Below are 22,171 nucleotides of genomic sequence, written 5' to 3' on the forward strand. Positions count from 1 at the left end.
ACTCTTCTTTTCAAGTCTTCGTTTTCTTTAAGCAGCAGTTCATTCGCATTTGCCAGTTTAACAACTTTCAGTTTGCAATCAGCTATCTCTGCAGCGTTAAACTCTACAGCCTTAGCCAAGCTGGCAACCATAGCTGCACTTTGTCTGTTTTGTTCCTTGATATCCTCCAGTTGTGCTTCAAATTTTTTGTCAAGTCCCATAATGGCTTCAAAAATAGTTTTATTGGAGATATCATCTTCCTTCGCTGAAGATTTTGTTCTTTTCTTTCCTCTGGCGGTTGTTTTCGTCTCCCTGTGAGGTGTCATGCCGAGCAGATATCAGAATTGAGTTCAAGCAAAGTTGACTCTTTTGGTGATTACAGTTTGTCCGGGCGGGCTGTGCGTCTTATTTCATCTGCAGACACGTCGTTGGATGAGGAACAGCTCATGTTGGCATCAGTGGCAGTCAGGATGGCGGCATCTTCCAGAGGGAAGGTCAGGTCGCTGGTCTCTCTGAGCAGGACGCTGTCCACCAACAAGCCCGGTTCCACGGCTGGAGATTACCCTCCTCCGGCTGAAGCCCCCGCTTTTCCCCCGAACAGCGAGCCAGCCGCGGCGCCTCACCCAAAAGCAGCGGCTGCTCCGTGCTCCTCTTCCCCAGTCAGGGCAGCCAGTTTGTGGGCATGGGCAGAGGACTTTTGAAATACCCCAACATTAAAGAAATGTTCACCATAGCCCAGAAGATCCTGGGTTACGACCTGCTGTCTCTGTGTCTGGAGGGCCCCGAGGACGAGCTGCAGAAAACCCCAAAGTAAGTGCCAGATAAATGTCTGGAAAAGAACAATAACTGCAGGTCCTGCCTTCTTAAATGTGGCCATTTTATCTTTTTAAAAAAAAAAAAAAAAATACTGCTACAGTAATATTAATTTATATTTAAAATGTGCGCACATTATGTATGAAGGTGTGGATGAATGATGCTTGTTGTAAGAAAGCATTTTGAGTGCCCAGTAGAAGAGCATCTTTCAAATGCAAAGTTTCTCATTTCAACTTTAATTACTGCACATGATTAAGGCGATAAGAGTAAATAAGGCTTCCAACAGTGGTTATTTCTTATTATCATATCTTATTTTTATTGGTTTTATCAGTAGATTGTTGTTTCACTCCCACCAAAAACATCACCGTAAATAATCTTCTGATTCTGAATGACCATTTAAAAAAATAAACAAATTGTTCTGAGTTAATTTCAGTTACGGATGTATCAGTGACGTAAATGATATATCGGTCATAATCGGGAGGCTGTTACATTTTTATTTTTTTTTACTTGTTTTGACTTGTCTTTTCTGGGGCAATGAACTTTGCAGAAGGTAGAAAGATTTCTTTTTTGGGGTCTTTTTGTGCATTTGTTACAAAGGGGCGCTGGGCGCTCAGGCTGAGCGCCCAGCCCCAGACACCAAGAACCACCAAAGCACCAACTCCTGAGGGCATCAGCCACCAGCAGGGAGTTTGGTGAGGATGTTCCCAGAGAGGTGGAGTCTAACACCCGACCTGACATATAGACACAGACAAACAGCCACAAATGTGCATTCCCACCCTCATGCACACATATACAAATACTCAGCACTCACCCAACCTAATAACAGACACAAATACACATTATGTACACACAATCATACTCCCCAAAAATACTCTATACCCCAGGTCCAGGTACCCTCACCCCCAGAGGGGAAAACTGCACCCAGACCCAGGAGATGTTACTCCTGCGGGACCTGCCTCCGCAGCAGCAGGGAGGTCCCGCATCCCAGACCCCAATCGGGCAGCCAACACCTCCTCCCAGCCCCTCCGAGGTGGCACTGGTGCCAGAGGTGAGGTTGAATACACAGACCGTTCTCTGGACGCCGTATAACATGCCCACCCCCAGGCCCTATATGTATGCGTTATGAGAGTGTGAGTAATGTGGATGTCTAAGTTGTGTTTTTTGATGCTTGTTGATATTTTTATACAAGATTCTTCAAAAACGGACCTCGGATCCTCTCAGAAGCAGACAGGAGAAGTTTTCCTACTCCATAGGTGAACTGAAGAACAAGGTGACCGTCACAACCAGAGGCAGATGCAGCTGAAGCTACAGCAAGGCCACGCAAGATGCGGCGGGCTTAGGTTTGCTCAGATAATAGGCGGCGGCTGGAGATCAGAGGAACAGGAAATGATTCGTAAGCGTGTGTTTTGTTAGGATAACTTTGTCAACCCCTATTTAAAGGACAATAGTGGAATTTTACTCTCAAAGCATTTCATGTGACCTTAAAGCTCTCCAGAATGAGATTATGTTGCTGACCCCTGACATCCCAAATCAGTGGGTGTAGGTATAAACCTTGATGGGTAAGTGTATAGTTTGAGGAATTTATTGACAGTGGGGGTCTGCCTGCCATAAAATGAGGAGTAAAAGCTGCCTCAGCTAGGTAAACAGGAAGAACAGTTACTAGTCTGGGGGAAATGTATTTACCCAGTTGTGAGCTCTAGTAACCTCCCTTGTCTCACTAACACTCCTCCTCACATGGAAGAGTGATTCAGACTGTGGCCAGGACCTGAGTTATGCTAAAGGTTTTAAGGATACTGAACAACATTTAATAAAATTTCCACTTATTTGCAGCACTGTTTTGAAATATAAACAGACTGATGAGGGAAATGAGATGTTGACAGTGAAAGTTGGTGTCTGCAGGATGTTTCAGTTCCTCTCCCCTCATCAGTGACAGTCAGGAGGTTTTTGTACAGCCATGTATACAAACTGAATCACTGTGGTATTCGGACAAGGCACCAAGCTGATTTTAACAAGTAAGTGCTTTTTAAATGATCATAAAACAAGAGAGATTTTGCACAAATCTGCTGATGACTACTTAGTTCAATATGTTTCTTGTTCAGCATCATTTCTTATGATTTTGTACAACATGAAATAGTTTCAGGTTGTCTCATATACAGGAGACATGGATTCGTTATGTAAAACAAAATGTGTAAAGGGGTCAAATAAATTTTTATATTTTTATATAAATGTTGTTCACTGAAAATGATGTGAAATATGTTGTTGTTCACTCTTATTATTCCCATAATGTTTTCATTTATATTTAGGTTCATTTGAAAAACATACACAGGCATGTTTTCTCTTTCTTCAATAGTAGTTAACAGTGTTACTAATGTTCAAAATTACTTTTAAGTGATTAGAACCTGGCCTAATAGTTTTTTTTTAAATGAAAGAAAATTACTCACAGTAGCCGACATGTTATGCAGAAAATATGTTCTAGAATTAAATTGAAGATGTTTTACATGAAAAGTTAAACAGTAACTAGTCATATTTTCAAAAGGAAATTCAAATGATATGCTGGGTTATTATTTCTATATTGTTTTGCAGATTTAAATTATTTTAAACATTAACATTCTTTTCAAATTTTATAACAATTATTATGTTTATTTCATAATGACTATTATTGATGTCTTGCTTTCTGTTTTTATTACTTCTTTTATCATTGTCTCCTTTTGATTTTTCTTTTTCTCTGAACATCTTTTATGTATTTTCAGACTCCAGCCTCCCTCCTCCTGCCCTGACAGTCTTCCCTCCGTCCAGTGCTGAGCTCCAGTCCAACACAGCTTCTCTGGTCTGTCTGTCCAGTCAGTCTGTGCCTTTTGCAGATGTGAGCTGGTTGGCTGGTGGGAGTCCAGTGAGCAGTGGGATCTCTACTAGCACTGCTGTTCAGAGACCAGACCAGACTTTCCAAATCAGCAGCTCTCTGACCATCCAGACATCAGACTGGAACATGGATAAGGTTTATACATGTAAAGTGTCTTTGGCCTCAGAGACTTCAGAGAAAACCATCAAGAAGTCAGAATGTCCCACTGAATAGTCGAGGACCAGAGTGTGCATTTAAAATCTGCTTCTTTACTGCTTGTGCTGTTTGCTCATTACAGTCTTTACATGTTAGAAATCTGAATAAAGCAAAAGGTTTAAGTCATGTATTCATTTGCTGGTTTTTGACAAGTATTTTCAGGAATTCATGTCTTGCATTAAATTAATAAAAGCATTGATTTAAAAAATGTGTTTTCTTTTCAGTAAATAAGAAATTGTGTCACTGTTCAGTAAGATGACTGGAATGAAGTGTTAAATAAACACTCAGAAGCACACTATTTTTTAAATGTCTTCTTCCCGTAGTTAAAACATAAATATATTCTGGAATACACGCTATGTAATATTTGAACACTAGAGAGCATCATTTAATAATTTTTCCTGAGTAACAGAGAGGGCAAGTGTCACTGGTTTAAAATGTTGGTTATAGATTTGCAAATGAATCTTCACACTCAGTTAGTGAAGCATAACCTGTCTGCTCTTCTGTTTCTTCCAGGATGCACCTGCAGGTCTTAGTAACTCATTTATAACTTTAAGTAAATGAAGTATCAGCTCTCTGTAAAATAAAATGGAACTGCTGTTTACTGGCAATGTTTCAATTCATATCATTGTTTTATTCAGAGACAGTTAGCTGAATACTCTTAGATTTTAGCCTAAACATAACTTACTTACTGTAAAGCAGCACTAAGTAGAGTTCAGTTATAAAACTAAACCTTTCTGCATCTTTCTGCTGTCATTTGCTGTTTTGCTTTAAACATTTAAACCATTATATATAACCAGTAGGTACATCTGTCTCATTCCAGATGTAGCTTTTTTACAAACAGTATTTTTAATTTTTTAGTTATCTATAAACTGTATTCTTCATTTACTGCTATTTATTCTGTTAGTTATTTAGATGTTCCCACTGTCATGGCATCATTAACTTTAATAGCTGCACAGTGGCTCAGAGAAAAGCACTCCAAGGGTTCTTTAACACCGCCCAAAAGATCACTGGCTGCCCTCTCCCCACACTGGAAGATCTACACAACACCAGCTGTCTTAAAAAAGCCCAAAACATCATAAAAGATACCTCACATCCTGGCCACTCCCTGTTTGAACTGTTGCCCTCAGGCAGACGGTACAGGGCAATCAGTGTAAGGACTTATAGACTCAAACACAGCTTTTATCCAACTGCAATAAGACATTTGAATACTGCTACAAAAAAATGTTCATCACGCCACTCTTGTATTAATCTATGCACTGACTGAAGCATGTATGTGGGAATGTATGTGAATGTTTGCTGATACTTGTTATTAGCACTTTAAGTATTCTATTTATTTTGTTTATTGAATTTTATTGTTTTATTTATATTTTGATATTGTTAGGGATGATGCACTGATCGGGGACCATTTTTAATTTTGTTGTACCTGTGACAGTGACAATAAAGATTCTGATCTGATCTGAATAATGACACATTAATATAAGATAGTATCTATAGATATCTAACAAGGACATAATTGAATGAAAACAAAACACTGGGCAGAAGACCCAGGACCATGACACATGAAGGCAATCCATTTCTTCCACTTTTGTGAAAAGACGTCTACTTTAGACCTTTGCAAGAAAGGTTCACCTTGTGTGTCACCCACATAGCAGATCAATCCTCCTTTGATATTTGTATATCTAGTTCTTTTTCCCATTTTGTTTTAATATCAGTATTATTCCCTTTGTGCTTCTGGAGGCCTTGTTATACTTTTCCCATTTTTCTTTTTGAATGTTTCAATTGAAATATATACATCATGTTGTTAATAAAAAATAAATGAAGAAAAAAGGAAATAAATATTGTGATGATGTAACAGGGTGAAAGGAGGAGACACAGCTCCTCCTCCTGTTAGTTGTATTAAATGGCTCCTCCAGCACCTTTTCTTCAGTTCTTAGTTCACATCGACATCATGCTGGCAACTCTCTGTGCTCTCATCACTGCTCTAACATGTAAAGACTTTGACTTATATACCACACATATATACTAATGTCCGTGTGTTTCTCTTGACTCTGTGTCTTCATGTTGTTTGCAGGTGTGAGTGGTGTTACAGTGGTGACACAGAAACCTGTTTTATCAGTGAGGAAAGGAGAGACAGCCACGATGGACTGTAACCTGGGGACTGTTACTGACAGTCCTGCTCGTTGGTACAAACAGATTCCAGGAGGAGTTCCTCAGTTTGTGCTGTATTTTTATCATAGCTGGGGTTCTCCAACCTATGGCTCTGGGTTCTCCTCTCCAAAATTCACATCCACTCATCAGTCAACAACAGATTATCGTTTGATCATCAGCAATGTGGAGGAGGGAGACTCTGCAGTCTATTACTGTAAGACATGGGACAGCTCTGTGAAAGAGCTCGTATCACAGTGATTTACACTGTGACAAAAACCTCCTCACAGACACTTCTGCTTTTTGATGGTCTTTTTATAAAAGACACACCCAACAAACTCAGTGTAATCCCACCACCTTCAAATAGGTTTTTTTTTTTTTTTTTTTGCTAGCTGCAAAATTAAAAAATTAGAGAAGAATCTCTGATGGAGCTCTTTAGTATGCACACAGTTTTTCAGTGGTGACAAGCAGAAGTTAATTAACAGTTAAAAGCAAGACACTCAGCAATGTGCTACTGTGAAACACGGAGAGACATTAGGGAGGACATAAAAAGAAAAACAAACAAACTAAGTGACACCATAGCTTTTGTGGAATCTGAACACATTACATTCCCAAACACCCAGTGTGGAATAAAACACAGACATACCGAAATGAATGTGACAGTTTACACCTAAAATGTTTTAGGTAATATAATTTGGTCAGTCCTAGCTCCCTTTAATGGTAGCAGAAAACTACTCACTTTTTGTTTAAAATAATAATAATAGTAGTCGTAGTAGTGAAAAAAGTACATATAAACAATCAAAAATGATGGATGATTAAGAACAAAGGAAGGTAACCAATGAAATACAAACAAATACCAACAGCTCCTCCTCCCATTAGTTGTGTTAAATAGCTCTTCCAAATCTTTCACTTCTCAATTCTTTGCTCAAATCAACAACATGCTGGTGACTCTTTGTGCTCTCATCACTTCTCTAACATGTAAAGAGTCTGAGTTACAGTATAGCTTAGACCCCATGTTATATTCATCTGTATTATCTTGACTCCATGTGTTCTTGTTGTTTGCAGGTGTGAGTAGTGTGACGGTGCTGACACAGAAACCTCTTCTATCAGTGAGGAAAGGAGAGACAGCCACCATGGACTGCAACCTGGGGACTGTTACTGGTAATGCTGGTCGTTGGTATAAACAGATTCCAGGAGGAGTTCCTCAGTATGTGCGGAGTTTTCGTCATGACTGGAGTTCTCCAGACTATGGCTCTGGATTCTGAATCTGAATCAGAATACTTTATTGATCCCTAGGGGGAAATTATGTTGGTTACAGTGCTCCAGTACAAACAGTAACAAAAACAGATAATACAAGAAATAAGAAATAGCACAATATATGCAATATATACATATATATAAGTCACTTACTAATAAATATCTGAATAAGAAAGAAGAGCATGTCCAAAAAGGGTGTAGCTATTGCAGTATACAGTGTGGTAGGTGGATGAGTTGTACAGGGAGATGGCCACAGGCAGGAGTGATTTCCTGTGTCGTTCAGTGGTGCTTTTTGGTAATCTCAGTCTCTCACTGAACGTGCTCCTGTGGCTAGCCAGCATGTCATGGAGTGGATGGGAGGAATTATCCAATATTGTCGTGATCTTGGACAACATTCGTCTCTCCATCACCACCCTAAGAGAGTCCAGCTTCATCCCCACAACACTACTGGCCTTCAGATCAGTTTATTGAGTCTGTTATCATCAGCAACCGTCCACCTGCTGCCCCAGCATGCAACAGTGTAGAGGATAGCACTGGCCACAACAGACTTGTAGAAAATCCTGAGCATTGTCCGACAGATGTTGAAGGACCTCAGCTGCCTCAGAAAATAGAGTCGACTCTGGCCCTTCCTGTAAAGTGCTGTGGTGTTTTTAGCCCAGTCCAGTTTATCAGCTGGATTGAAACAGGGGTCAAGTGTTTCCTGGTCTTCCTCAAGTCCACAACCAATTCCTTGGTCTTTGCCACGTTGAGCTGCAGATGATTCTGTTCACACCACTTGACAAATGAGTCGACCACAGCCCGGTACCCTGACTCATCGTCTCTGCTGATGCATCCAACCACTGCAGAGTTATCAGAAAACTTCTGAAGATGGCAGGTCTCTGTGCAGTGGCTGAAGTCTGTGGTGTAGAGGGTGAAGAGGAAGGGGGAGAGGACAGTCCCTTGTGGTGCCCCTGTGTTGCTGATTACCTTGTCAGACACACACTGTGGGAGACGCACATATTGTGGTCTTTCTGTCAGGTAATCAACAATCCAGGACACCAGAAAAGCATCCACATGCATCGCTGTCAGCTTATATCCCAGGAGGATCGGCCTGATGGTGTTGAAAGCACTTGAAAAGTAAAAAAAACATGACCCTCATAGTACTTGCTGGCTGGTGCAGCAATGTAGAGGAGAGAGACTCTGCAGACTATTACTGTCACACATGGGACAGCTCTGCTAAAGAGGAGGTATCATAGTGATTTACACTGTGATAAAAACTTCCTCACTTTTACTTCTGTTTTTGGACACCAACTTAGTGAACCAAAGGCACATAATTCATTTTAAACATGCTCTGTTATTTTTAATCTTTTTTTTTAAATTTCCACTTTTACTTAAAAACAAAGCACAAGAATATACACATATATACATATGCATATACACATGCATGTGTTTGATCAAAAACATTCCCAACATACTAATTCTGAATCAGATTTCAAGCAAAAGTAAAACAAAAATGAGATTACAAAAATCCTCTTCGCCAATTTGTTTAACAAAGGTTTTTTAGACTCTTTCACATTCAGATTACAGATTAATCAGGACAACTCAGTGAAACCCACAACCTTCAAAGAGTGTGTTATTAAATACTGGATTGCTCCTTTTTTATTGCTTAATTCAAACTATATACAATCTGAGAATATAGCACCAACTACTTTATAGTCGAGTAAAGTGCATACATTCAGCAACCACTTTATTAGCTAAGCCTGTTCCACTGCTTGTCACTCTAATCCAAATAACCGGCATTTCACATCAGCAGCATCTCAAAGCATTTAGTCATGCAGGCATTATCAAGACAGCCTGCTGGAGTTCAAACCGAGGATCAAAATAAGGAAGAATGATGACTGAACATGGCATGATTATTCATGTCTGATGAGCTGGTGTGAGTATTTTAGATATATATATATATATATGTACTGGGACTTTCCTGCTCAACCACCTCTAGGGTTTATGGGGAATGGACTGAATTGAGAAAACATCCAGTGAACAGCAGTTCTTTGCTGAGGTCAGAGAAGACTGACCATATTAGTTTGAGCTGATAGAAATGTAAAAGAAACTCAAATAACCACTCAATACAAGCAAGCTATGCTGAAGAGTATCTTTGAAAGCACAACACATCTGACCTTGAAGCTGATGGGCTACAGGAACAGAAGACTACACCTGTCAGCTAGGAACAGGAAACTGGGGCTATAATTTGCACTGTTTCACCAACATTAAACAACAGAAGACTGAAAAACACTGAACTCGAATGACTGCAGTAACCAGATCTCAGTCCAGTAGAACAACCTTGAAACATGCTTGAAAAGGAAATTTGGAAGAGCAGCTGTGACAAAAGAGTGTCTCATTAATATGCAGCTAATCAAAACCAATGTTATAGCGACTATAGATCATAGTGAGATAATTGTCTTCTAAATTTAGTGTGTATTAATCAGAAACACATTCATGAAGCTTTTTCTAATCTAATAATCAATATTTGAAATATCTGACCTGTGAATGTAAGCTTTTTTTGTTGAAACTCTTCCCTGTGATTTTCTCTATACCCAGTGTCTTCAGGAGCTTTCATATCTCTTCTCTTCTAGATGCATTTCTGTTAACATCACTTGAATGTTGTTCAGAATGACCTAATCCTATTTTCTAAATGGTTATTACTAGTGCTCAGAAACCACCAAGCGAACGTGAGAGAAAATGAGAGTACAATTAAATATAAAATGATAAAGTTAACAGTAGATTTTCTTTTGCTGATCTAAATCCAGATACTTTCAAGAAATATAACAACACAATATTTTAATCTTATTTTATCTTTACAAACACCAAGTGCTATGTACAAATGTGCAGGGGTAGGGGCTCCGGGAAATCCAGGGGGAAAAGACGGGGTTAATCACACTCGTGCCACGTCCTGTTTTATTTTGATGGCCCCTTGCTTTCGCTGTGATGTCATGTTTAATTTGTTCCTGCTTTGCTTCAATTTTCTTTATCAGACTTTTGTGTATATATTGTGTCAGTCGTCCCTTGTCCCTCATCCGACTCTCTGACTGTGTCTCAGTAGTTTTCCAAGTTTAGGCTATTTTTGCATTCTGGTTTCTCTTTATTTTATATTCTGGTGTTCAGCCCAAAATAAATGGCTCATCTTCTGTTTCCAAGTTTCCTGTTTCCCTGTGTTGTCTGTGCATGGGTCCACACCTCGCTTCATGCGATCTGTGGGCAAGTGGGCAGAGGTAGGAGATTCTGAACATCCTTCATGTATTTTCAGGCTCCAGCCTCTCTCCTCCTGTCCTGACAGTCTTCCCTCCGTCCAGTGCTGAGCTCCAGTCCAACACAGCTTCTCTGGTCTGTCTGTCCAGTCAGTCTGTGTCTTTTGCAGATGTGAGCTGGTTGGCTGCTGGGAGTTCAGTGAGCAGTGGGATCTCTACCAGCACTGCTGTTCAGAGACCAGACCAGACTTACCAAATCAGCAGCTCTCTGACCATCCAGACATCAGACTGGAACATGGATAAGGTTTATACATGTAAAGTGTCTTTGGGCTCACAGACTTCAGAGAAAACCATCAAGAAGTCAGAATGTCCCACTGAATAGTCGAGGACCACAGTGTGCATTTAAAATCTGCTTCTTTACTTCTTTTGCTGTTTGCTCATTACAAAAGAATCCGCTCATAAGAACATCATTTTTAAAATGTATTTTTCCCATAGTTGAAACATAAGTATATTCTCAAATACATGCTATGAACACTAGATTTCATTATTATGTAGGAGAGGCCAAGTCTCACTGGTTTAAAATGTTGGTTGTAAGCTTCAATAATATCTTCACATTTAGTGAAGCATCACCTTTAAACTCCTCCCTCTCTTCCTGCCCAGCATGCAACTACAGGTCTTAGTTTTTCATTCATAACTTCATGTTTTCAGCTTTCTGTCAACTAAACTGATCCTACGATGTGAATTGCTGCTTACTGAAAAATTTTTCAGTTGCAGTCATTTGGTCATTCACAAACTGTTTTATTTTTGGACAAACATAACTTTATGTATTGTGAAGAAAGTCTAAATAAAGTAATAAAGTCTATATTCATTTTTCTGTTGTTTTCTGAACCTTGTGCTGCTGTAACAAGTGAATTTCCATTAACCGCTTAAGACATCACATTAATCCCTTTGGGGTGGGATCAGGAAGGGCATCCAGTGCCCCCCACCGAATCAAACTTGCAGAGCTTCTGGCTGTTGTAGCATGGCACCAAATGAAATCTGTCCCCAAAATGTTCACGTACAGAGAGCAGGCATACAGAGCGCTGAAGCTGAAATTTAAACTTAATATCACTTGTTGAGGAAATTTGCAATCTAATTTAAAATAACCAAATATAAATAAAACCAATCACAATTGTTTTTTTAAATTTATTTATTACTTTTTATTTAGTAATTTTTAAATTTTGATTAAACTGATTGTTGGTAACAATGTCACTTACAAAAAGATAGCATCTCCTTCAGCTGACATGATGTAATTTAAATGCTGTGAAAAAATTTTGACATATTTATCAGTTTTATTTTTACAGTTTATTTTAACTTTTAAATCTTAATGTCTTTTCAAAGTGTGGGAATTCCAAGCTGCAAACTGTTTCTGTTTAAAAAAAACCCAACTGTTTTCATACATCACATTTGTGAACAGGCCCATCTTATTTACAGATATTTAGTTATTTAATTAGACGATCCCACTGTTGTGCAAAGTCACTACAAATGTTGAGGTGCCAGAGAATAACCTGCTGTGAAAATAATTTTCACAGCATTCTAAACTTAATAATAATAATATTAATAATAATAATAACAACAATAATAATAATATCAATAAAACGGGGAAAAGAAAAAAACTCCAATGCTCCTCCTCCTGTTAGTTGTATTAAATAGCTCTTCCACCATCATCTCTCCACTCAGTTCTTAGCCCACACTGACAACATGCTGGTGACTCTCTGTGCTCTCATCACTGCTCTAACATGTAAAGAGTCTACAATATACGAAGAAGAATGGATCTCATGTTAGATTTAAATGTCAGTGTGTTTCTCTTGACTCCATGTCTTCTTGTTGTTTGCAGGTGTGAGTGGTGTGACGGTGGTGACACAGAAACCTGTTTTATCAGTGAGGAAAGGAGAGACAGCCACCATGGACTGTAACCTGGGGACTGTTACAAATAAAGTTGCTGCCTGGCATAAACAGATTTCAGGAGGAGCTCCTCAGTTTGTGCTGCGCATGTATCATGGCTGGAGTTCACCAACATATGGCTCGGGGTTCTCCTCTCCAAAATTCACATCCACTCATCAGTCAAGATCAGATTATCGTTTGATTATCAAGAATGTGGAGGAGGGAGACTCTGCAGTCTATTACTGTCAGACATGGGACAGCTCTGCTAGCAGTGGGGTATCACAGTGATTCACACTGTGACAAAAACCTCCTCACAGATACTTCTGCTTTCTGACTCTCAAACACTGAGTGACATTATTAACACATTTAATCCCACTGGCAACAATTGTTGCGTTGGGATTAAATGGGAGGACTGTGACAAAACAAACAAACAAACAAACAAACAAACAAACAAACAAACAAACAAAAAACTTGAATGAGTGACACTACAGCTTTTGTGAAATCTTAAGATTTAATATTTTCAGTCATTCAGTGTGACACAAAACGTTGAAATACAAAAATGATTACAGTTGTCTACACCTAAAATGTTTTAGCTAACATAACTCAGTCAGTCCTAGTATTATAGCTGAAAACTATTCACCTATAAATATCTTTTTTCACCCAGCTAAACTCAAAGGGGACCATGGGGAGAGCTGTCCTTTTTGTGGTGCTTGTAAAACTGTGATACATGTTTTCCTGCAATGTTCCAGCCTGAAGAGTGGATCATAACTTCTGTGTTCTAAGTTTCTATGTGATGAGCTTGGGGAGGTTTTTTTCCATTGACACATTTATCCTGAGGCCAGTGTACATAAGACAGCACTTTATAGCACCAATACTGCATCTGAAGGACTGGAGAAGGAAGAAATTTATTACAATAAACATCAGGATCACAATTTTAAGGGAGAGGAGGGAGACATCATTATCACCAATAATTATAAAAACAAAAACAGAATTACCCTCCGCTGAAGATAATTTACCTAAAAGTATCACAAACTATGCAGGAGGAGGAGCACAAACTAAAGCTCCTCCTCCTATCGGCCTCTTCGAGATTCCGTGTTATATTAAATGGTTTACACCTTCTCTCCTCATCCTAAAGAAGCGTTGAAATTTCTTTCCAGGTTACAAGTCCATTCTGAGCGCACACTGACAACATGCTGGTGACTCTCTGTGCTCTCATCACTGTTCTAGCAAGTATGGAATCTTATTTATGCTTCAGATTAGTGGTTATTTGTTGGATTCATATGTCAGTGTGTTTGTCTTGACTCCGTGTCTTGTTGTTGTTTGCAGGTGTGAGCGGGGTGACAGTGGTGACACAGAAACCTCCTGTGTTATCAGTGAGGAAAGGAGAGACAGCCACCATGGACTGTAACCTGGGGACTGTTACTAGCAGTGGTGTTCGTTGGTATAAACAGATTCCAGGAGGAGTTCCTCAGTATGTGCTCTATTTTTATTATAGCCATAGTTCTCCAAACTATGGTTCTGGGTTCTCCTCACCAAAATTCACATCCACTCATCAGTCAACATCAGATTATCGTTTGATCATCAAAAATGTGGAGGAGGGAGACTCTGCAGTCTATTACTGTCAGACATGGGACAGCTCTGTGAGAGAGTACGTATCACAGTGATTTAAACTGTGACAAAAACCTCCCCACTGTTACTTCTGCTTTTTGATGCTCTTTTTTTCACATGCTGACAAAACACCCATTCAACAAACTCAGTGTAAACCCACCACCTTCAAATAGTGTGTTTATTGTTCTTTTTTATTTATTTTAATGTTCATCAATGAAAACCCACCAACTCTAGAGTGTGTTTTTATAAACACAGAATTACTCTTTTTGATACATTTAAGCAATCATCACTGAAAGTATATAAAATATCAAAGAATATGACGACCACCAACAACACAAGTTGTCACATATATGTACACAATGATGTACGTGTTTTTAAATAACAGCAATGTGATAAAATTCTGATAACTGTAACATTCTAGCTGCAGTAAATCACATTAATCAACCTAAATAGATACTGTTAAAGTTGCACAATGTTTCATATGAAGTGAAAATGCAGCAAAATTAAATTTGATCTGTTGCAAGCAATCAACAGATCAAATTTAATTGCTCACTACAATTCTTTTCACACCTCAGCTGAATAGTAAAGGATGTTTACACCTCACACTGACAACATGCTGGGGACTGTCTGCTCTCTCATCACTTCTCTAAAGTGTAAGATGTTCTTCTCATCTGTTTCATAGCCCATCTTTTTGGAGAAACACATTTCACACATGTTCTTTATGTGTTTGCTGGCAGATGCTGATGCAGTGTTAGTGTTTATTCAGATACCTGCTGTCCACTCTAGGTAAAGAAGGTGTTCTCAGCTGCAACACAGAGAAATGGTTGAATTATGTTAGATGGTCTAAACATTAGTTTCTTTTTTTTTTTTTAATTCATATAGCACATTTAATTACAACAGCAATGTTGACCAAAGTGCTGTATAAAAATACAAAACAATTAGTACCAAATAACCTATAATATTACTTTATTATTAATACCAAACAAATGTCAAATATCTCTCTTAATGTATTAAAAGCCAATAAATACAAAAGTGTTTTAAGATGAGATTTAAAAGGATTGACAGCAGGAGCCTGTCTGATGTGTAAGGGTAGATCAAGGGTAGGCAACTCCAGGCCTCGAGGGCCAGTGTCCTGCAGGTTTTAGATATCACCCTGGGTCAACACACTAGAATCAAATGATTAGTTCATTACCAGCCCTCTGGAGAACTTCAAGACATGCCGAGGAGGTCATTTAGCAATTTGAATCAGCTGTATTGGATCATGGACACATCTAAAACCAGGGGTGTAGATATAATCTACACGCCTAAACTGTGTAGATAATATCACAGTTTAGGCGTTACAACCCCAAACGCTTGATCACCTCTGTGAACCGGCCTTGACATTGGTATGGTTAAAAGCAAAAGATCATTTGATCGACAAGATCTAGAGGGCACACAAGGCTTGTAAGTCAACAATAAAATTTTAAAATCAAGTTTGAAGTGAACAGCGAGCCGGTGAAGATAGGCAAGCACCGGGGAAATGTGTTCAAGTCTATTGGTTAGTGTCAGAAGATGAGCTGCAGCATTTGTCAAAGTCATTATGGCAGCTTACTTGGCTTTCGAACCTCTATCCCCAGAACTGTACTTTTTAACACAAATATATCTACTTTCTATCCCTAACTTTTTCAAAACAGAATTGTTGCATTTGGTTCATTTATAGCATTTATGCTCGAGAGTCAAAGTAGGCTGGAAGGAGTGCAGGTGTCTTCAGGTACTACAGAATCTAGCTAGCTCTACAGAAGAGGATGAGGAATTAAGAAAGTGACTGGCAGATGTTGATGCAGTGATAGCGTTGACCCAGACGGCTGCTGTCCACACAGTTTCTTCAGGTCAACAAGCTGTTGTCAACTGCAACAATGAGAGAGATGATAGGAATTCTGTTAGCTGCTACAAACAAGTTCCTGGAGGGCTTCCTCTGTATGCTTTAAGATTTCACTATTCTGAGAGCTCACACAGATTCAACTCTACATCCTAATGAATTATTGATTATCACTAAAATATCAAGCGGACAGAAACAGGAGCAGTGCATTACTGTCAGACATGGGATGACTCTGCTGATGATTCCATATCAGTTATTTACATTGTGGGAAAAAATTTCCTCAGCATTGTCTTTGCTTTCTTTGAATCTTTTACTTGAAGACCGTCCCATCAAGAAAACTCTAGATAACATATAACCTTCAAATAACCCGTTATTAAACAACGGCTATCTAATTTTAAAAAAATTATTTTAAACCTTCATTATTAAAAATAGCTAGAGTAAATGTAATAGTATTTAGATTACTCAAATTTGATCACTGTTACACTTTGTTTAACACCTAATACTTAATAAGAAGGTTAATAAGATGCAGCTATTAAAATTAAGGCTACACTAAACTCTGATTAGAGCTTCTAGATTGAGAAAATTTAAAGAAGCTTAATTTGGATTACTCAGAAACACATTTATAAAAATGGAAATGAAGAAATGTTAGGACAACTTTTGATTTCTTTGTAAGACATGGTTGTCAAACACTATGCAACCATTTGCTCTCTTTTATCTGCTCTAACATGGTGGATCCTACATGTTAGAACATGTCTACTTCATTCAGCAAAAGTGTTGACCCAAGTAACCAACCTCCTAACAATTTCTTCCAGACAAAAGGTTCTGCTCAAATGCTGAAAGCTGAAAGCTTTTATGTCGGCTGGTACAAACAGGCTCCTGGTTCTTCTCCTAAGTTCTGAGATTTCATCATTCTTACAGCTCACCCGCAATTTCAGCAGGATTCTCCTCAGACAGATTAATATCTAAATCCTGACCAAACACTGATTTCAAGTCTATTATCAATCATGCAGAGACAGGAGACTCTGCAGTGAGTTCCTGTTAGACATGGGAAGACTCTCCCAAGAAAGCTGGTTCATAGAGAAGCAGACTGTGGCCAAAATCTTATTGAGAGACAGTACAGCTCTGATTAATGCTGATAAAATAATGAGGACTTTATTAAATCTTGCTCAAACAAGTGACATGAAGGAATAAACTACAAAGAGAGAGACACAGTTATAAAATACAAACAGATGAAGTGAATGAGATGTTGACAGTGAAAGTTGGTCTCTACAGGATGTTTCAGTTCCTCTCCCCTCATCAGTGACAGTCAGGAGGTTTTTGTACAGCCATGTATACAAACTGAATCACTGTGGTATTCGGACAAGGCACCAAGCTGATTGTGACAAGTAAGTGCTTTTTAAATGATCATAAAACAAGAGAGATTTTGCACAAATCTGCTGATGACTACTTAGTTCAATATGTTTCTTGTTCAGCATAATTTTTTACAATTTTGTACAATCTGAAATAGTTTCAGGTTGTCTCATATACAGGAGACATGAATGACGTGTTTAAAAAATGTGAAATGGGGTCAAACCAGTTCTATGAAAATGGTGTGAAATATGTTGTTTTTCTGTTCTTATTGCTTTTAATTTATGTTTAGGCTAGTATTTCAAAAACATACATAGAACCGTTTTCTCTTTCTTCAATAGTTGTTAACACTGTTACTGAAGTTCAAAATGACTTTGAAGTGATTAGAGCCTGGCCGTACACTTTTCTTTGACGTGAAAGAAAATTATCCACATTAGCTGACATGTTATGCAGAAACCTGTAGAATTAAATCAAAGATATCTTATATGGAAAGTTAAACAGTAACTAATCATATTTTATTTGGTAAAAATATAAAAAGAAATTCAAACAATATGTTGGATCTATATATTTTGTATTGTACAATAGTTTTGTTTTTGTTTTCCATATATTTTAGTCCATATTTTATACATTAGTTTTGTTTTCTTCTAACTTCATAACAAATGTTATATTTATTCCATATTGAGTCTTCTTGATTTCTTCTGGTTTTATGACTTAATGTCCAATTTCCTTCTTTCCTTTCATTTCTCTTTTTTTGTTTTCTGAACATCCTTCATGTATTTTCAGGCTCCAGCCTCTCTCCTCCTGTCCTGACAGTCTTCCCCCCGTCCAGTGCTGAGCTCCAGTCCGACACAGCTTCTCTGGTCTGTCTGTCCAGTCAGTCTGTGCCTTTTGCAGATGTGAGCTGGTTGGCTGGTGGGAGTCCAGTGAGCAGTGGGATCTCTACCAGCACTGCTGTTCAGAGATCAGACCAGACTTACCAAATCAGCAGCTCTCTGACCATCCAGACATCAGACTGGAACATGGATAAGGTTTATACATGTAAAGTGTCTTTGGGCTCACAGACTTCAGAGAAAACCATCAAGAAGTCAGAATGTCCCACTGAATAGTCGAGGATCAGTGTGTGCATTTAAAATCTGCTTCTTTACTGCTTGTGCTGTTTGCTCATTACAGTCTTTACGTGTTAGAAATCAGAATAATGCAAAAGGTTTAAGTCATGTATTCATTTGCTGGTTTTTGACAAGTATTTTCAAGAATTCATGTTTTGCATTAAATTAATAAAAGCATTGATTTAAAAATGTGTTTTCTTGTGAATAAATGGGAAATTATGCCACTGTTTTGCACCAACATAAATTTAAGGTGATTGAAATGAACTGTTACATTTTAGAGAGGGGCACACCGAGGAAAACAACACTCATAAGCACAAAATTTTCAATTTTCTTGCTCCCATAGTTAAAACACAAGTATATTCTGACATACAGACTAAGTAATATTTGACCACTAGAGAGCATCATTTAATATTTCTTCATAAGAGTAAGAGAGAAGGTAAGTGTCACTGGTTTAAAATGTTGGTTGTAGATTTGCAAATGTATCTTCACTCTCAGTTAGTGAAGCATCACCTCTCTGTGCTTCTGTTTCTTCGTTTCCAGGATGCACCTGCAGGTCTTAGTAACTCAAGTAAATGGCAAATAAGCTCCCTGTAAAATAAAATGGACCTGCTGTTTTTAATGGAAGTGTTTCAGGTCATATCCTTTGATCATTCAGAGACAGCTGAGCAAGGTACGATGTTTGCCTAAACCTAACTTACTTACTGTTAAAGAACACTAAATGAAGTCCAGTTATGAAACTAAGCCTTTCTGCATCTTTCTGCTGTCATTTGTTGTTTTGCATTGAACATTAAAACCATTACATATAACCAGTCGGTAATATCTAACAAGAACAGAAGTTGAATGAAAAACACAAAACACTGTGCAGAAGACCCAGGACCATGACACATGAATGCAATCCATTCCTTCCACTTTTGTGAAAAGGCGTCTCCTTTGGACCTTTGCAAGAAATCCATCCTCTCATAAAGATATCCTTTATATACCCTTTAATTACTCCAAGATAGAGCATCATGGGATCTACAGGGATTTTGCAACCTGTTTCCTTTCTTAGAGTTAAACATGTATCGTCCCAAAATGTTTGAACTTTCATGTCCAAAGATTTTGTGAGTGGGTGTCATTCATGTGACCACATTGCCTCCTGCTGCTGTGACTCACATTGCTTTTAAGGTGTAACAAAGACACAAATTCAATTTTTTCTAACCAATTTCTCTCCAGTCTGTTGAGCTTGTGTGTCACCCACATAGAAGATAAATTCTCCTTTGTTATTTGTATGTCTAGTTCTTTTTTGTTTTAATGTAGGTATTATTCCCTTTGTGTTTCTGGAGGCCTTGGTATATTTTTCCAATTATTCTGTTTATATGTTTCAGTCTTTATATATACACTATGATGCTAATAAAGAAATAAATGAAGACAAAGGAAAAACAATATTATGATGATGTAATAGGGAGAATGGAGGAGACACAGCTCCTCCTCCTGAGACTTGTATTAAATGGCTCCTCCAGCGACTTTTCTCGAAATCATTTCTTAGTTCAAGTCGACATCATGCTGGTGACTCTCTGTGCTCTCATCACTGCTCTAACATGTAAACATTTTGACTTATTTTGCACACATATATTTTATTGTCAGTGTGTTTCTCTTGACTGCATGTCTTCTTGATGTTTGCAGGTGTGAGCGGTGTGACGGTGGTGACACAGAAACCTCCTGTTGTGTCAGTGAGGAAAGGAGAGACAGCCACCATGGACTGTAACCTGGGGACTGTTACTAATGAACCTGCTTGGTGGTATAAACAGATTCCAGGAGGAAGTCCTCAGCATGTGGTGAGGTTTCGTCATAGCTGGAGTTCTCCATACTATGGCTCTGGATTCTCTTCCCCAAAATTCACATGTACTCATCAGTCAACAACAGATTATCGTTTGATCATTAAAAATGTGGAGGAGGGAGACTCTGCAGTCTATTACTGTGAGACATGGGACAGCTCTGTTAATGAGTACACATCACAGTGATTTACAGTGTGACAAAAACCTCCTCACTATTACTTCTGCTTTTTGTGCACAAACTCGGTGCACCAAAGGCACACAATTAGTTCTTAAACATTGCTCTGTTAAATTTACTAATTGTATTTTTTTTTTCATTTCCACTTTGACTTTAAATAAACAAAGCATCAAAATATACACACATTATTCACACATAAAACCTCACATCATCAGCTTTTAATATTATTGTACTGTAAAACATGTTTGATCAAAAACATTCTCAACATGTTAACTGGTTAATCTGATTTCAAGCCACAGTAAGAAGAAAAAATGAGTCCACACAAATCCTCTTTATATTACAGTTCAATAATTTCACTAATTCATGCTTCACTAAAATTCAGTCAAAATAAAATAAGACTGCATCAAATTCAGATCAGGTCCTCTAGTTGCGGAGAGTTTTTATTTTGAATGGGCTTTAGTTTTGGAGTGATTGTGTTGAAAGTTGTCATTGTTGTGTTTAAAATTTTAAACCTTGCCTTAAAATGCAGGCACATTCCATGTAAGATTCTGGTTTCCTATTTAGTAAGGAATGTTTACTTCCTGCCGTTTATGGGCTCCCCTGTACCTTTTATATGGTGGACCATTAAAGGGGGTTAAGCCATATACGGGGTGAGGGGAGATGACCCTTTTATGACTAGGGATGTTGTAAACATCTATTGTGTAGCAGGAAGTCACGTATACAGAGACACATACACACACAAACACATTCACTAACATGCTCGCACATGCATGCACACACAGTGCCTTAGCTTTTGTGACACGCTATATGGGTTTTTCAATTGGGTGTTGTGTGTTCACTGAATACATGAATTTCTCTTTGTTTATTTATTGCCATTATTTTTTTTTTGCTACTATCAAGATGTCAGAATGTCCCAGTGAATAGTCAAGGACCAGAATGTGTATTTAGAATATGCCTTTTTACTGCTTGTGCTGTTTGCTCAATGCAAAGTTTACATGTTAGAAATCAGAATCAAGTAAAATGTTTAAGTCATGTGTTTATTTGCAGATATTCAAAGGAACTGATATTTTGCATTCACTCAAAAGCATTGGATATACAACATTTGTTTTCATTTTTAGTAAACAAAAATACATTTTCAAAGTAGCTACTAACATAAATTTAGAATGACAAACCTGAAAATGTTACATTTTACTAAGGTGAAGATACAAGAACATAATCAACGTGTAACCACATTTGTGAAATGTCCGCTCTAACTTTGTTAAATAAATACAAATAAATATGTAAAGAAATAAATACAATGCAGCGAAAATGCATGCTGTTCTATATTTGTAGACTGGCAAGTAACATTACACAATTCTGTATGCACAAAACCTCCTCACAAATTATATAAAACATCACCAACTCTGCAACATTGTGTATGTGTCCTTTCTATAAAATTGATTACCTTGATAAAAGCATTGAATTAAAAAGATTCTTTTTTACTTTTTAGTGAACAGAATAATTTTACAGTTAGTGTGAAAGTCGTCACTAATGTAACCTTTAGTGAGGTAAATATAGAAGAACCTCAACATCATCCAAAAATGTCAAAATGTCACATTAACAATTTCTAACAGTCTTCTCTAGACAGTGATACGTTTAAATGTAGAAAATTTTAAACCAAGGTTTAATTTTTGAACAAAGCACAAGATTAAGTATCAAATGTAGTGTAATCCTGTCTCATTTTGGATGTGGAGAGAGTAACTATTCCAAAATTCAAAACAACAAATAAAAACAAAAATGAACAATGGAAAAAAAGAAGAAGATGACAAAACATTACCAACACCATTGAGAACACTAACAATATTAGTAATACAGGCAAAACAAAACA

General features: G+C 37.9%; 3 protein-coding genes and 2 gene segments (V, D, J or C); all 5 read left to right on the forward strand.

Moving 5' to 3' along the window:
• The window catches only part of LOC308412313 (immunoglobulin lambda-1 light chain-like), a gene marked incomplete at its 5' end in the record, with an annotated part of 40,418 nt that extends 36,426 nt beyond the window's left edge, over positions 1-3,992 (forward strand). Inside the window, 2 exons of the mRNA XM_080906568.1 lie at positions 2,767-2,804; positions 3,543-3,992. Coding sequence (XP_080762694.1) covers positions 2,767-2,804; positions 3,543-3,865 — 361 coding nt within the window. The 3' untranslated portion in view covers positions 3,866-3,992. The remainder of the gene's footprint in view (positions 1-2,766; positions 2,805-3,542) is intronic.
• A 1,803-nt stretch (positions 3,993-5,795) lies between these two features.
• On the forward strand, positions 5,796-10,905 carry LOC308412320 (immunoglobulin lambda-1 light chain-like; the record flags this gene model as incomplete). Its single annotated transcript, XM_080906576.1, has 3 exons — positions 5,796-5,835; positions 5,919-6,249; positions 10,540-10,905. 3 exons carry the CDS (start codon positions 5,796-5,798, stop codon positions 10,853-10,855), a joined length of 687 nt encoding a protein of 228 aa, XP_080762702.1. The 3' UTR covers positions 10,856-10,905.
• On the forward strand, positions 6,931-8,484 carry LOC308411338 (immunoglobulin lambda variable 3-21-like). The segment is given in 3 exons: positions 6,931-6,970; positions 7,058-7,216; positions 8,390-8,484.
• A 1,308-nt stretch (positions 10,906-12,213) lies between the features above and the next one.
• On the forward strand, positions 12,214-12,684 carry LOC308411376 (immunoglobulin lambda variable 3-21-like). The segment is given in 2 exons: positions 12,214-12,253; positions 12,350-12,684.
• Positions 12,685-13,586: 902 nt separating this feature from the next.
• Positions 13,587-18,315, forward strand: LOC308412317 (immunoglobulin lambda-1 light chain-like; the record flags this gene model as incomplete). Its single annotated transcript, XM_080906572.1, has 4 exons — positions 13,587-13,626; positions 13,723-14,044; positions 17,210-17,247; positions 17,993-18,315. The coding sequence occupies 4 exons, from the start codon at positions 13,587-13,589 to the stop codon at positions 18,313-18,315; spliced, it is 723 nt and encodes a 240-aa protein (XP_080762698.1).
• Between the last annotated feature and the right edge of the window lie 3,856 nt (positions 18,316-22,171).

The sequence above is a fragment of the Rhamphochromis sp. 'chilingali' genome, assembly GCF_963969265.1.
Source record: "Rhamphochromis sp. 'chilingali' genome assembly, chromosome: 15".
Lineage (NCBI taxonomy): Eukaryota > Metazoa > Chordata > Actinopteri > Cichliformes > Cichlidae > Rhamphochromis > Rhamphochromis sp. 'chilingali'.